The sequence below is a fragment of the Mixophyes fleayi genome, chromosome 5 (genome assembly GCF_038048845.1).
Source record: "Mixophyes fleayi isolate aMixFle1 chromosome 5, aMixFle1.hap1, whole genome shotgun sequence".
Lineage (NCBI taxonomy): Eukaryota > Metazoa > Chordata > Amphibia > Anura > Limnodynastidae > Mixophyes > Mixophyes fleayi.
The window spans coordinates 200,880,695-200,896,303 of record NC_134406.1 but is presented as its reverse complement, the minus strand read 5'-3'; the positions used below and the strand labels follow the sequence as shown (position 1 = coordinate 200,896,303).

General features: G+C 39.2%; 1 protein-coding gene across 1 annotated transcript; it reads left to right on the top strand.

The window, feature by feature from the left end:
- Window positions 1–362: 362 nt before the first annotated feature.
- On the top strand, window positions 363–12,320 carry MC2R (melanocortin 2 receptor). The gene is made up of 2 exons (XM_075211343.1): window positions 363–394; window positions 11,140–12,320. The coding sequence occupies exon 2, from the start codon at window positions 11,201–11,203 to the stop codon at window positions 12,140–12,142; it is 942 nt and encodes a 313-aa protein (XP_075067444.1). The 5' UTR covers window positions 363–394; window positions 11,140–11,200; the 3' UTR covers window positions 12,143–12,320.
- The last annotated feature ends 3,289 nt before the right edge of the window (window positions 12,321–15,609 follow it).

Sequence of the window (15,609 nt, the reverse complement as noted above, 5' to 3'; positions counted from 1 at the left end):
GATGAATGAGCAGAGAAGGCACATTTTAGAACCATTCATTGCTTTGCTGATGCGTCAACAGCAATTTTTACTCCGCAACAGCACTGAATTTTACGCCAACCCAGAGCTTGCAGAAATCTGGTACTGTCCTATATTTTTATCGGTGGGACACATTTTCAACTTTCAAGAATATTTCTAGGTGCACTTTGACCAATGCAACAAAAAATCTTTAAACAGACAGACAAATCATGCATAAAAAAAGACAGCCCCAATGTCCCATCACACTCATGATGTTACCTCTTACAAGCAAATTGACATTTATTAATGTGTATTGTCTGTATTTTTAACACAGGTCCAAGAATTTGAAATTTCAATTATCTGAAAAAGGAGATACTTTTCAGAAACTCTTAAAGAGGTAATGATCTGTGGTTTTACAGCAATATTATAGTTAATATGGCAATGTCTGGCTTTACCTTGGTGCATTATAATTTCCTGAAATATAAAGAAATACAATAACATTACAATCATAACCACAGCACAGGAATTAATACAATGAGGTATCAGTACATGGATATTTAAGACTGAGATGGTTCAATAAGGCTGAAAGGCAGGGGGTGAAAAATCACTTTGAGTAACAATCAGAGTAGCTCCCTCTTCATCCATAACAAACTCATGCAACGAGAGCCATTTAATAATAGGAGACGATGTAGAAGTCGAGTATGGTATCCCCACAGTTTCTATGAGAAAATTAAATTTAATTTTGGAGTGTATTTTAGATTAGGAGGAGGGAATCAGATCTTTCCATTTCTGGGCAATAGCTGCATGTGTTGCTATGAAAATGTGGCTCAAAACAAATCTTTTGTAATTTAATTTACCTTCCACTCCAATGCAACATGGTTTTGCCAAGGTGCAAATGTATGCCTTATTTTTGCTTTGCTTGTCTTAATGAAGCAAGACCATAGACATTTTCTGGGAGGTGGAATATATTTTCTCTCACTGTGTAAATGAAAGGGCTTAGTTCAAATCTGTCTCCCAATGATGTTGCAAAAGCGGATTTAACAGGTTCCGTGATATTGAGCAACAGCTGGAACCAAAAAGTAATCGCACCCTTCCCACTGCCCTTCATGAGCCTGGAAGAGATTGGTCCTGGGGACACCTATATAGGTCACTGGGCTCTCACAATTGAAATAACCCAATGACACAGCTATATTTATAATGTTCGGTGGGTATCAAAGGAAGGACAAAATAGAATCCGTCAAAAAGAGGTGAGATAAAGATGTAATCCCCCTGACACATCAAGGATTAGGGTTCCAATCAGTAACAAGTTTGGAAAGGGCACAATTTGAGAGGTTGTAAGTTGGTAAGACTATCTCCATATGGACAGCTAGCACACCATCCCATACCCTCAGGGAATCTCCGGTAGAGGTCAGGAAAAACATTTCAGGAACCTGTAATAATTTAGATGTCAGACATGAGGCTTGTTTCAAGTCCATTCACGGTTTGCAGTGGACCATAATTGTGCCAAGATACAGGCTTCCTGGTATTTAGCCAAGTTCGGGAGGGCCACTTCTCCCAACCACTTAGTTAAAGTCATTATACTATAGGCCATTCTGAGGGGTTTCAATTTCCAGACGTATAAGGACATTATGGAATGGAATTTAGTTATATATGTCCTAAGGATCAGGTATGGAATGGTGTGGTAAATATACATGAGCCTGGGAAATAGCATTATTTTAATTGCTGCTAGGTGGCTCAACCAAGAAACTTCATAGTTCAGCCATGCTTTGTTCAAGGTAGACAGTTGGGTCATCAGAGGGTGAATAGTAACCTCATAAACATCAGACACCAGTGACAGAATTTGATACAAAAGAGAGTGGTCTTTCCAAATATATCAATATGTATTCTGCAAAATACTCAGGTAAGGAGCTTACAAATGAATGGTTAGGACTTCAGAATTTGCAGTATTAAGTTTGTAAAAGGAAGCCTGGCTATACAAGTCTAATAAAGAGTGCAGTGTGAACAATGAAGTCTCCGATTTGTAACAAATAATAAGACATTGTCTGAAAATATACAGATCTTATGAGATATAACCCCAGAAACCATTCTGCAAAGCAGGAGAGGAGACATATTTTCGCTGCTAAAGTCTCTATTGCTAATGCACAAATGAGAGGAGAAAGTGGATAGCCTTGTCTAGTGCCATTAATAATGTTAAATGGTCTAGATAGGAAGTTTTACTGTCACTAAAAGCCCTGGCAGTTGGGTCAGTGTACAGAATAAGAATAGAATGCTGTATTTGGTCTTTAAAGCTGAATATAGGGTCTCCTGCATAAAAAGCCAATTTAGCTTATCAAATGCATTTTCTGCATCCAAGGATAGTAATACTAACTCTGTAGAATTCTCCAAGACCCTTTCTAACAAATTAAGTACTCACCAAGTGTTATCAAATGCTTGTGGATCGACCACAAAACCCAGTTGGTCTAAGGGGGAACCAAATGTGGGAAAAGGGGACAAATCAGTTTTGGCAAAGATTTTAATGTCTGTGTTCAACAAATAAATGAGCCTGTAATTTAGACATTCAGAAGGTTATTTCCCTGGTTTTTGTATAGAAATAATCTGGGCCTCCAGCATTTGTGTTGAAAAAGTACCTCCATCCTTGACCGTATTTTATATAAAGTCAGGAGAAGAGGAGCTAGGTCTTCATGGAAAGTGGAATAAAACCTACTAATAACTTACCAGCTCTATTTCCTGCAGTATAGAAGGTTTGCCAGAGCTACTTGGGTACGGGAGACCAAGAGATTCTGCAATTAACTTCTGATAGAACGAAGTTCCTTTTTAAGGGCCTTAGTGGGTAGTCATTAGTTTTCTTGTTCCAGATGAGAAAACTTTGTCCTCAGATCAAGCTGGGTCTGGATTTGCTGTTTCTTAGACCTAAAGCCTGCTTTTTTATTGCAAGTCCCCTAATGACCACTTTTAAAGCTCACTAATTGGTGAAAACAGATGTATCTGCAGGATCGTTAGTTTGTAGGAAGAGTGTCAAACCATCTGCCAACACCTTTTTAGCTTCCTAATAAGACAGTAAATATTCAGGGAAACTTCATGGCCTAGGGGGGAATGCTAGCCTGGTGAAGGTCCCAATGACATAACAGAAGAGCATGTCTGACCACATAATTGTGAGAATTTTAATAGATTTAGATTGCTGGAGACCCCATGTGTCTGAAAGAATGAGATCTATATGCGAATAGGAGTTATGCACATTGGAGAAGACATTATAATCCCTCTCTCGGGGTGCATTAACTCTTCACACGTCGTACATATTATATTCTGACATAAGTTTACGTAAAGACATGGAGGTACCAGCATTAGTCAATATAGGAGTAGGGAGGGGTGTGTGATTTATCGAGTATAGGATCAGGAATCAAGTCAAGATCCCCTCAGATAAACAGATTCCTTCTCTTGTGCTTTTGGATTTTAGATCACAAACATCCTTAGGGAATGGTAGTTGTTTGGAATTTGGGGCACATAGATAGACAACCGTAATCCACCTGTCCTCAAGCAATCTAGTTAATAACAGGTAGCGCCAATTCTTATCTTGTAATTTAGTCTTAGGAATGAAGGATCATTTTGCAGAATAGCCACAAAGTTCCGTTTAATGGGCCATTTGCAGCAAAACATAGAGAATTGCCCAAGACAGCGGGCTAATGTATTTACTGCAAAGGATAAAATAATGTGGTAAAATAGGTATTAAGTGAGGAGCAGCCAAGGCTGCCACCAACCATGCAGCGGTACATGAATAATATTGAATTAAAATAAGAGAAAACACCATATTACAAAGTAAACAGCAATAATAATGAAAGAGATTAAAGACAAAGAAAATAAACCTTTGTCCAAAGCATATATAAATAGAAACATATATAACACCAAGCTCTGACACTTAGCAAAAGACTCAATTATGAAACATACAAAACTATAATTAGAACAAGAATTGCCAGGAAACAAATACCAGGGAGAGGGCTATGTTATGGAGGGGAACTGGTGGTTGCCAAGATATTCCATTCAGTGAACAACTTTACTCCAGTGTCTATGGAGGAGATGACATATGTGGAGCCTTCATAGTGTACAAGCAACTTCACAGGAAAGCACCAATGATATGCTATGTCCTTGGCCCATAGGGCAGTGGTAATAGGATGAAAACATCTCCTTTTGGACAAGGTAGTGGCAGAGAAGTCAGGGAAGAGTAACAGACCTTCCATGGTTTCAGTAGATTCATCTCACCGAGCTGCTCTCAATATTAGTTTCTTAATATGAAAGAAATGAATTTAAAGAAGACTATCTCTCCGGTAGTTCCTTGTAGCACAATAAGGTTTAGGCAGACAATGCATGCAGTCAATGAAAGGATCTGTATCTATTACTTCATATTAGGGGTGTGCACCGGCCACTTTTAGTGTTTTGGGTTTTGGGTTTTGGGTTCTGATTTGTTTTGCCAAAACACCCGACGAAAGGTTTTGGTTCTGATTTAGGGTTTTGGGTTCTGATTTATTTTTAAAAAAACATAAAAACTGCTAAATCCAGTTTTTTGTTTTTTTTTCACCCCTACGCTGTCATTAACCTCAATACAAGTCAATAACAATCATTTCCACTAATTTCCAGTCTATTCTGAACACCTCACACCTCATAATATTGTTTTTAGGCCAAAAGGTTGCACCGAGGTAGCTGGATGTCTAAGCTAAGCGACACAAGTAGGCGGCACAAACACGTGGCCCATCGTAGGTGGCTGTGTAGGCTTGAATGGCCTTTTTCTGCTCCTTCATCCTCTGCAGCATATAGAGGGTGGAGTTATAGCACGTCAATACCTCTTGTTTTCGATGATGACAGTGCATTTTAATTATTTTTGGATTTGGCCCCAACACTGACTGTAGTTTAATATCTGATACGCAGCTATCTGGACTGCGTAGTGGAGTGACCCCGGTACCCAATTTGGTACCGGGGCCACAATACCTCCTCCAACTGGTCTATATTACACTGCACAGAGGTCTACTCCTACCTCCTCCAACTGGTCTAAATTCCACTGCACAGATGGCTGCTCCTACCTCCTCCAACTGGTCTGAATTCTACTGCACAGATGGCGGACACCGGATGCACGTCTAACACCAACATAGCTGTTAAGGCCGCAGTTATCCGCTTTGCCATAGGATGACTACTGTCGTACTTTGTGCTCATGGCAAACGACTGTTGGACGGTCACATAATGCCAAAAAAGAGGTGCAAGATGGAATTGTCCTTGGGCCCTCCCACCCACCCTTATGTTGTTGAAATAGGACATGCACACTTTAACAAACCAATCATTTCAGCGAAAGGGCCTACCAAACTACTGTGGCTGAAATGATTGGTTTGTTTGGGCCCCCACACCAAAAAAGCTATTCATCTCTCTCTGTACAAACTAAGCTGGCTCTACTGAGGCAAGATGTCGTCCTCATCCTCTGATTCCTCTCCCCCTTCAGTGTGTACTTCCTCATCCTCACACATTATCAATTCGTCCCCGCTTGACTCCACAACCACAGGTCCCTCTGTAGTATCTGGAGGCCAATGCTGTACTTCATTGAGGAATTGATAATTCATTTTTATGAACATCATTTTTTCAACGTTCTGCGGAAGCAACCTCCTTCGCCACTCACTGACCAGGTTTCCCGCTGCACTAAAAACTCTTTCGGAGTAAACACTGGAGGGGGACAACTCAGGTAACTTGGGACTGCACAAACAATGAACGTAGTAATAGAAATGGCAGTTCCTCTTTTTTGGGACTGCACAAACAATGAAAGTAGTAATAGAAATGGCAGTTCCTCTTTTTTGGGACTGCAAGAATATATTGCTCTATAATATTTTTTATACTTTTTCAATTATATTTTTATATTTTTTTATAAAAAAATTTTTGTATTTTTCTTGTATTTTTTAAAGATTTTTGGCTAATTAACAAATTGATATGGACTTATCAGAAACAAATACAGGACAAAAGCACCACTGGACTCAGCAGCACAGACACTGGCCAAAGCACCACTGGAATCAGCAGGACAGAGCACTGGAAAAAGTACTACTGGACTCAGCAGGACAAAGCACCACTTGACTAAAGTAATCAGCAGGACAGAGCACTGGACAAAGTACTAATGGACTCAGCAGGACAAAGCACCACTTGACTAAAGTAATCAGCAGGACAGAGCACATCAACCTCCCTCTTCAGTAACCACAGGGAGAATGAAGATGGTGGCCGTGAGCGGGGCATTTATGAGATCCGAGTCTCGCAAGATCCGACGCGAAACTTGGATGTCATAGCCTCGTTTTGCATTCCTTGGGCAGCTGGAAGTACCCGAACAGTGCTCGGATCTCGTCGGATCCGCACTGTTCGGGTGGGCTCGGATTACCGAAATCCGAGCCCGCTCATCTCTACTTCATATATAAGTTTATGAAAGAGGGCTGAAACAAAGTCCTGTAGGTCAGTGTTGGAGACAGTCTCTGTGATGCCCTGTCCCGAGCAGTCTTCTAGGTCACTTTGACATGGAGAAATGAGACTTCAGTTTGAAGAGTATCATGAGCTGTGATCAAGTCATTATGTGAGGAGACTAACTCCTCTCTTTCAGTCGCAAGGTGGTCAGTGTGATCAGTGTGATTACCAATCTCAATAATATCCAACCGCAGTTCTCTAACCGCCACTCTCATCTCAGAGGAGAGGCCCGCCCTGAGAGCAGTGAGCATAAGGTTTTTACTGTGAGATGGACATCGGAATCAGGATTGAAGCCATAGTTCACCTGAGTCATGGAATTACAAGGCATTTGGACTAGAAAGAGAATCATCCTCTTTGGAGGAAAACAAATCAACATCTCTGGGCATCGGGCAAAGGCGAATCAAACTGGAGGAGGCATTTCGGTTTCTTTAGATTTCTTAGGTGGCATTATGTCCAGTGAGGTCAGTATAAACTAGAGAGGAGTAATGAAATTGAAGTTTTGATAGATGACTGCATGTGCAGGAGCGGCAGAAAATAAGCACATAAGGTGCATGAATTCTGAGGGTACATTGTACAGCATGTACAGTAGGTACAAGAATTACACTTGTAGAACAGGCCCAGGGATATGGGCAAAAAACAATGTCTAGTAATACTGTGGCTGAGAAGGAGACCACAGCCTGAGCAGCATGTAGGGAGCTGTGTAGTATGTCAATGGCCTAAAGGTGCAGGCTCTAGTAACAATAGATCCAGGGAGCATGTCAGGTCTCAATGAAAGCAGGCAAGGATTGCAGTGCTGGGATATGCAGTCATTGGAAAGGCAGTATTGGATGTCCAAAGTGAGTGAAAGAAATTCCAGCACTAACTCACCTGGTCCCCGGGCAGTTCCTATACAGGTGCGTGATCCTTGAAGCCTCCGCACAGGTCATATGTGCAGATGGAGCTTGTAGCAGGCAGACTTATGGATCATCTCAGTACACAGATGGCGGCTCGCACATCTATGTGCTGGAATTGCCGACAGATGCAGTCATCGTTGAGCAGGTCATGGAGGCCGGGCAATTCCGGCAGGCAAGTCCCCCAGATGTACCGGTATCACCACTTCCGGGTGGACCGTAATGCTGAGCAAAATGCTAGAAGTCCAGGAACTAATGGGAAACCAGTAAAGGGAAGCCACCAAACCAAGTCAGACAGGGATAACATTGACGGGTATATTCTTTGGTCCTAGGCAGCAAGTGAATCAGTCCCGTGGCCCAGCATGTATACACTGGAGGGGCAAGTCGGGTATGACTAGTAGGTCTCAGATCGCCAGGTGGAGGGAAGTTGGTCTTAGAGACGAACTTTGGGGATCCACCTGTAGTGTATAGTGGGAAGGGAACACTTGGGGGAATAAGGAAGGACTGTAAAGCTAGGTATTCCCTATGTTGAGAGATATACCCTATATGGACAAAAGCATTCAGACGCTTGACAATTACACCAACAGTAGCTATAAAGACATTGTATTCAAATAAATATACTTTAATAAATAGTTGTTCCCCTTTTGCTGTGATTAGAACTTCCACTCTTCTTGCAAGGCTTTACACAAGATATTGAAGTGTTTCTGTGTAATTTGTGTAGAGCATTTATGAGGTCAGGCACTGATGTTGGACAAGAATGCCTGGCTCGCAATCTCTGTTCCAGTTTATCCCAAAGGTGTTCAATGGGGTTAAGGTCAGGGCTCTGTGCGGGCCAGTCAAGTTCTTTCCCACTGAACCCATCAAATCATGTCTTTGTAGTCCTTACTCTGTGCACTGGGGCACAGTCATGTTGGAATAGAAAAGGGCCTTCCCCAAACTGTTGCCACAAAGTTGGAAGCATAGCATTGCCCAAAATGACTTGGTATGCTGAAGCATTTAGATTGCCCTTCACTGGAGATGAGGGGCCTAGTCCAAACCCTGAAAAACAGCCCCATACCACTATCTCTCCTTTGCCAATCTTCACAGTTGGCATAATGCATGCAGACAGGTAATGTTCTCCCGGTATTCACCATCCCCGACTTGCCCATCTGACTGCCAAACAGAGAAGCGTGATTTGTTACTCCACAGAACACGTTTACACTGCTCCACAGTCCAGTGTTGGTGTACTTTACACCACTCCATCCAAACCTTGGCATTGGTCATGGTGATGTGAGGCTTGCAAGCAGTTGTTCAGTGGATGTGAGGCTTGCAAGCAGTTGTTCAGTCATGAAAACCTATTCCATTAAGCTCCCGCCATACAGTTTTTGTGCTTACATTAATGTCAGTGGAAGTTCAGAGCTGTTCAACTATGGAATCAGCAGAGTGTTGGCGACTTTTACACACCATGCACCTTAGCAGTCGTTGACCCCTCTCTGTGGTTTTACGTGGTCTTCCACTTCATAGCTGAGTTGCTATTGTTCCTAAACGCATCCATTTTCCAATAATATCACTTACAGTTGACCGTGGAATATCCAGCAGGGTTGAAAATGCACAAAATGTCTTATTGCAAAGGTGGCATTCTATCATAGTTCCACGCTTGAAGTCACTGAGCTCTTCAGAACGAACCATTTTGGATCACAAATGTTTGCAAATGGAGATTGTATTGCTAGGGGCTTGAGTTTATACACCTCTGGCAACGGGTCTGATTGAAACACCTCAATTCAATAATTTACAGGTGTGGTCAAAAACTTTTGCCCACATAGTGTATGTAGCCAGTGGAGCGGAACTCTGACGAAAAGTCATTTAGTATGGCCGTCAAGCCACTCCCCGATTTTTATATTTTAAATACTCCTGTTCTACTTATATTGGAATATAAATTATAAAGAATAAAATAGATCTTTGTATTTAATCCTTACTAAATATTAGTAATAATATTTGATATAAAGAAGATTTTTTAAAACTTTATCCTGGTGGTCTTTGAAGAGATACCATTATTCTTTCATTTATTATAACATGCAGTAATACAACATTCATATTTTTTGAGGGAGTTGGGAAAAGAATTTGAGCTCAAGTTGTTTAGAGAAACAATGCCTATATATTTTTGTAAATACCTTTACATCTGAAATTGCTAGCAAAACCTAAGAGTTTAAGATAATGATCATCCTGCATATTTTAAATGCCACAAAAGTAACAATCTCAACATTTTTGAAGTTCAGAAATAGGCCACTCATAGTTCGTTGGATTTCTAAAATTTAATTCACCATGCAGATGATGGAAATCACATATAGGGCTAAGGATGTATGCACTAAATTTATGAAATCTGGCTCCCTTTGTGGGAATTTAGATAATTTGACAAGTATCTAAAACCATTCATTTGCCAATGACTTTGTTGTCAATTAAACAAATAAAACAAACATTATAAGTGCTATTTAAGTAAACATCTTAATACAGGAAGAAAGAGCTTATACCCCCTTCCCCTTTACCCTTTTTCCTACTCCTAAAGCTCAGTTATCTTTGATGTTATGACTAAAGATGCTCAGGCTCGGTTTTCTAAAAACCGATCCCGCCCGAACTTAGGGGATCCCAGTAGGCACGCGAGCCGACCTGTTACTTTCGCACAACCTCGGATCTGAATTGAGGCAAAACATCATTGTTGCATTGTCGGATCTTGCGGGTTTTGGATTCCATAAGTACCCCCCTCCCCAGGAGATCCAGCGCCATTGCTCACACAGAAACAGGGGTAGCAGTGTTCTTGTCACTTTCCAATCTCCAGTGACATTGCTCAGTACCATTGCTCACACAGAGACAGGGATAGCAGTGTTCTTGTCACTCTGCGGTCTCCAGTGCCATTGATCATACAGAAACAGGAGGGATAGCAGTGATCTTTTCACTTCACAAAAATTGACTGGAAATGATTGGAAATTAATGTTATTGAGATTAATAATTATGTAGGGATAAAAAAAAAGCCAAATTATGTGGTTTTAGCCAAAAAAGAAAAAATTGGGATCCAAAACCAAAATGCAAAGTTAATCCTGATCCAAAACAAAAACCAAAATCAAAACACGGTGGTCAGTGAACATCTCTAGTTATGACTGGTTTGTTAGGTTCTGTTCTAATGTTTAAAGCACAGTATTTAGCCTCTTTATTACAGTTATGGTCATATGTGGTGCTGCTCCAATGTCCTGTTTTCCTAGACCCATTAACCAATGATATTCATTAACTTTTTAAGAGTGCTCTGGGAAAAGAGTTAAACATATAAAAAAATAGATAGAATGCATTTTACCCCTTTTATTTTGCAAAATGAATAACAAAGTATACTGTACACCATTTTAATGAAAGTATTTTTCTATAACAATAACAATAGGACGAAGTCTAAGACTTGCAATTGTATCCAGTCCTTTCTACCAATTGCATAACATGCATTTACTTCTTGCACTGCATGATGATTCATTCAGTATATGTTTTATTTGTCTGCTTATAAAATCAGTTCTATTTTTAACCCTGCCCTTTGCATTGTACTGTATGACAATGGAAGAGCAGCATGGAAAGACACAGCAATAAATGATAGGTGCTTGATAATGCATTTCATCTGAAAGTATCATGCTCCATCTGTAGATAAGGAATGTTCAGCTTTCAGTTTTCTGTTTAAAAATGCTAGTGCTGTAATGCTAAAATATGTTGTCATGTCAGTATAAAAATGCCTCTCAAATATATACCATTTTGCTTATTGTCTTTGCAGCATTGTGTTGTAAAAAACACATTTACAGTAAGACCAGTGGAAGGTAACAAATCAAGACAATATGAAGCCGGAGAAAGCCACAGAAATTATGAAACAAAGTAATAGTTACACAAATATGACATCCATGACTTCAAATCTTACAAAGTGCTTAAATATAAATATCCCAGAAGAAATTTTCTTTACTATTTCAGCTATCGGTGTTTTGGAAAATGTTCTTGTGCTTTCTGCTGTGATTAAAAACAAAAAACTTCACTTGCCCATGTACTATTTCATTTGCAGTTTAGCCGTTTCTGATATCCTAGGAAGTGTATACAAAATTATAGAGAGCATCATGATGATCTTGGCTAGTCTTGGTCATCTCCAAAAACGGGGTATAGTTGAGAAAAAGTTAGATGACGTTATGGATTGGTTCTTTGTATTATCTTTACTTGGATCAATATTCAGCCTTTCAGCTATTGCTGCGGACAGATACATTACCATCTTCTATGCCCTGCGTTATCATAACATCATGACTCTTAGAAGAGCTTGGATCATTTTGGCTGCAATCTGGATATTTTGCGGTGGATGTGGAATTGGTATAGTCATCAGTTTTCATGATACCATAACAATATTGTGTTTTACGGTTATGTTTCTTTTGTTATTAGTCTTTATAGTTTGCCTTTACATCCATATGTTTCTTCTTGCTCAGTCACATGCCAAAAAAATAGCTTCACTCTCTGGTCAATGGAATTCTGTTCAGCAAAGGGCAAATATGAAAGGAGCTATTACACTGACCATTTTATTGGGAGTTTTTATTTGTTGCTGGTCTCCTTTTATTCTTCATCTTCTTTTATTTTTATTTTGTCCGCATAATCCTTACTGTGCTTGCTATATGTCGACTTTATACATAAATTGCACACTTATCTTGTGCAATTCAGTCATTGACCCATTAATTTATGCATTGCGAAGTCCAGAATTGCGCAGCACCTTTAAAAAAATGCTGTGCTGCTATAGATGTGTATAGTCAAGTTAAGTAAATGCCTAAAGAGATTATTGTTTATAACACAGACAACATACATATAGTAAAGAAAGATCATAAGACTATCCAGAAGTAATACTTAATTTGACCTGTTTTAGTAAAGTTTAGGGTGTTCCTACATTTATATATTGTGTTTTTTGTCTTGAGTATTGATGTTCTACCTATTTAGTTAGTAATATTATAATACATATGATAAAAATGTCATACAAGTCATTAAAGGTTATGATACTTTTGTTTGTGTGCTATCTTAGTAGTTTCTACATTGCACTGAATGCATATGTGAATCATCGTATGTAATAAAATTAATATCAAACTAAGAATGACAGAATAACATTTTTTGCATCCGAACAACCAATGGTGATATTTAGGTCTTATCCTATATTTTTCGGATACATTTTGCACCTCCATGTTGCAGAGTTTTGTATTTCTATGCACACTGCAAGTAATGTATTAAAAAGTTCAACACACGCAATTACCAAATACTTGATGTTAAGTTTAAACTTTTGCACAGCAAACTTACAAGGGCATCTGGGCGTTAGGAGGCATCTACTGAGAGTGGAATGAAATAATGGCTGGGGGGATAATCAATCATCCATAAAAATAAAAATAAATGAGATTGGTTAATACTTCGATTTAAATTATTATTTAATACATCACACAATAAAATATACAAATATCAAAATTCCACAAATATAAACAAAAACACACGTATCCTGCTTAAAGACTCATAGTAAATAAATATATGAATAAACAATCCAATCGGTGGACAGGGCTCCTGTATAAAGAATACAAAATAAATGGCCAGGCCAAACTAGATCTAAATCAAATCTCTTTGTTGGATATCCAGATTAGGCTTAGAAGGTCCAGAGTATCAACATGATACTATATAAGAGTATAGAATCAAGGTTATGCATTCAGCAAATGATAAAGTCCAGTAGACGGAACCGCCAAAAAATAAACTACAGTAAAAATATAGATTTATCCAGGTGGCACTATAGCGTTTATAGATACTGCCCCAAAAGGGGAACAAATTCTTACCGGCTTCTTACTGAGAGTGGATGGTAGACGTGCATCTTGCACTGCATTTTGGGGTTAAATGTATCAAGGTCCGATTTTTTTCAGCGTTTTAAAATCGCGGCAAATTATGCTTGAAAAAAATAAAAAAACAAGTTTACCAATGACGCAAACTTCTGCTTGTACAAACAGACCAACGTGAATGAATAGAATCCAGCCGCGAGGTCTATTTATACTCTATGGGGAATCCCCATGACAGCGTGGGAAATCCCCATAGAGTATAAATAGACCTCGTGGCTGGATTCTATTCATTCACATTGGTCTGCTTGTACACTGTACAAGCAGAGGTTTGCGTAATTGGTAAACTGGGTTTTTTATATTTTTCAAGCATGTTGGCAAACAGTCAGGACTTTGATCTCTATCGATTTTTGAAGTAGCAATTTTGATAGAAACACATTTTTAGCGATTTTACATGAAATCTCAGCTTCATACATCAGCGACTTTCAACTCTCCCGAGAAAATCGCTGGATTTGCAAAATCGCACCTTGATACATTTACCCCTTGGTGTACATGGGCTGACTATCAAATTTTGGCCCTTTGGACTTGGCTCAGCAGCTTACTAGGAACATTTTAAAGGGAAAAAAAGCAGATAGCCCAGTGACCCAGCACAAAACCCACTATGAGACTGACCTAGAGGGTAAATTCCCACTTGGGCCCCCCAACCCAGCCAGCCCCTGCTGGTGTACATTATAAATGACCTCCAGTGTTGCAAGCTTTGATTAGTTTAATAAACTGAAGCACCTTATGAAATCACTTACAGTGAAAAGTTACAATTACAACAGACTACAGGGAGGAAAGTGCCGTTTGCTGAAGTCAGAGAGAAGTGCATTAGGATTGCTGACAGGGAAATCGAGAGGAATCCTGAGTTGTGTCTGCCTATGATCCACCTATGATCTTCCACAATCACAATCACCTGGTTCCCAAGAACCAGGCCTGGGTACTTTATGCCCTTCCACCCCTTCTTTAAACCTATCATTGATCGCTAATGTCAACGGAATATATCTGTAGGGCTACAGGACAAGAGCTTCAATGATAACACCAACTTAAAACTCCTCAGAGTAGGACTCACAAGGCACAATATCCCCATCCACATCATTATCTGCATTATTATTGTTAACCTTCCTTCTTATAACTACAGCACAAAACCACAAAAAGAAAAGAGGTTGACCCAATAATGCATAAAAGCGCAAAGTTGACTATGTATAATGTTTAATACAATAACTGAATAAGTGATTACTATACAACACAAAATATATTGTATGTGTGTCCTTTCATAAAAGACAACTTTATTCTTTATATTATCTCTTTGCTGCATGGTCTTTTTATCCAGTTCCAGATAAACACTACAGACCAAACAACCAAATGAATAGCACCTACTATCTATACTTTTTACATGGTGTCCCAGACATAAACCTGATGCACTCTATCACATCAGATAAGTATTACACATATGCATCTTTTTGCAAGTTTCTGAACCCTGGGTGAAGCCTCGGTGGATCACTGGGTAAAGGGACCCCTCCTAATCTTGCAGTGAAGGAGGGGGGTCTGAAGACCGTTGCCCCCTAAGGGACCTTTATGTCCTGGGGTTCGGGGATAGAGGAGTCCTTCCTCTTTTAAGGTAGGTCTGAAGTTGCAGCACCACTTTTTGGTCTTTGCACTTTTTTGTGCACTTAGGAAACGAAAGCACTGATCTCGGGGTTTCAAAAAAAAAAACAAAAAAAACCCTACACTGATGAGCACATTTCAATGTAAGTGAAAAGGTGCTACAGGTAAAAAACACACTTTAGTCAGGTCACTGATGTTTATCAGCATGGGATGAGATTAGATGTGACATAAGCAGAGTGATTACTTTGGATGACACCAGTTCAGAAAGTAAAATGAGAAAGTCCATTGTGCATAATAAATGCTCTGAGAAGTATCTTCTTTTACCACTGAAAATAAACCAGATAATGTGCAACTGTATAGCTGTATGGTGACCCAAAATGATAAATGTATGTTTTGCAAAGTTAAATTTCATCACTCCATGGTTAGACTTCATCACTATATATACTTTTACATTATGATCGTGATATTTTTTGGCTGGTTCGATTTGGGCTAGCAAGCCCATCAGTCCTTGACAGGGGAACTTGAAAGTCTAATTTATATAAGTTTGAGTTTGCAATTAGAATAAAACACATTAACCTAAACTATAAAATTAAGTTTAAAATTACTATATTTTATAGTATTTAAAACGTTTTCCATTTAAACGGTGAACATGACTGTGTTCAAGTTTGAAATCTGAGTTTGCTGTTAACATGGAAAACCATTAAAAATATTATTATTATTTTATTATTACCATTTATTTATATAGCTCACTAATTCCGCAGCGCTGTACAGAG

What these genes read in the sequence shown, in the direction of transcription:
- MC2R (XM_075211343.1), top strand. Translation starts at nt 11,201, where the DNA reads ATGAAGCCGGAGAAAGCCACAGAAATTATGAAACAAAGTAATAGTTAC.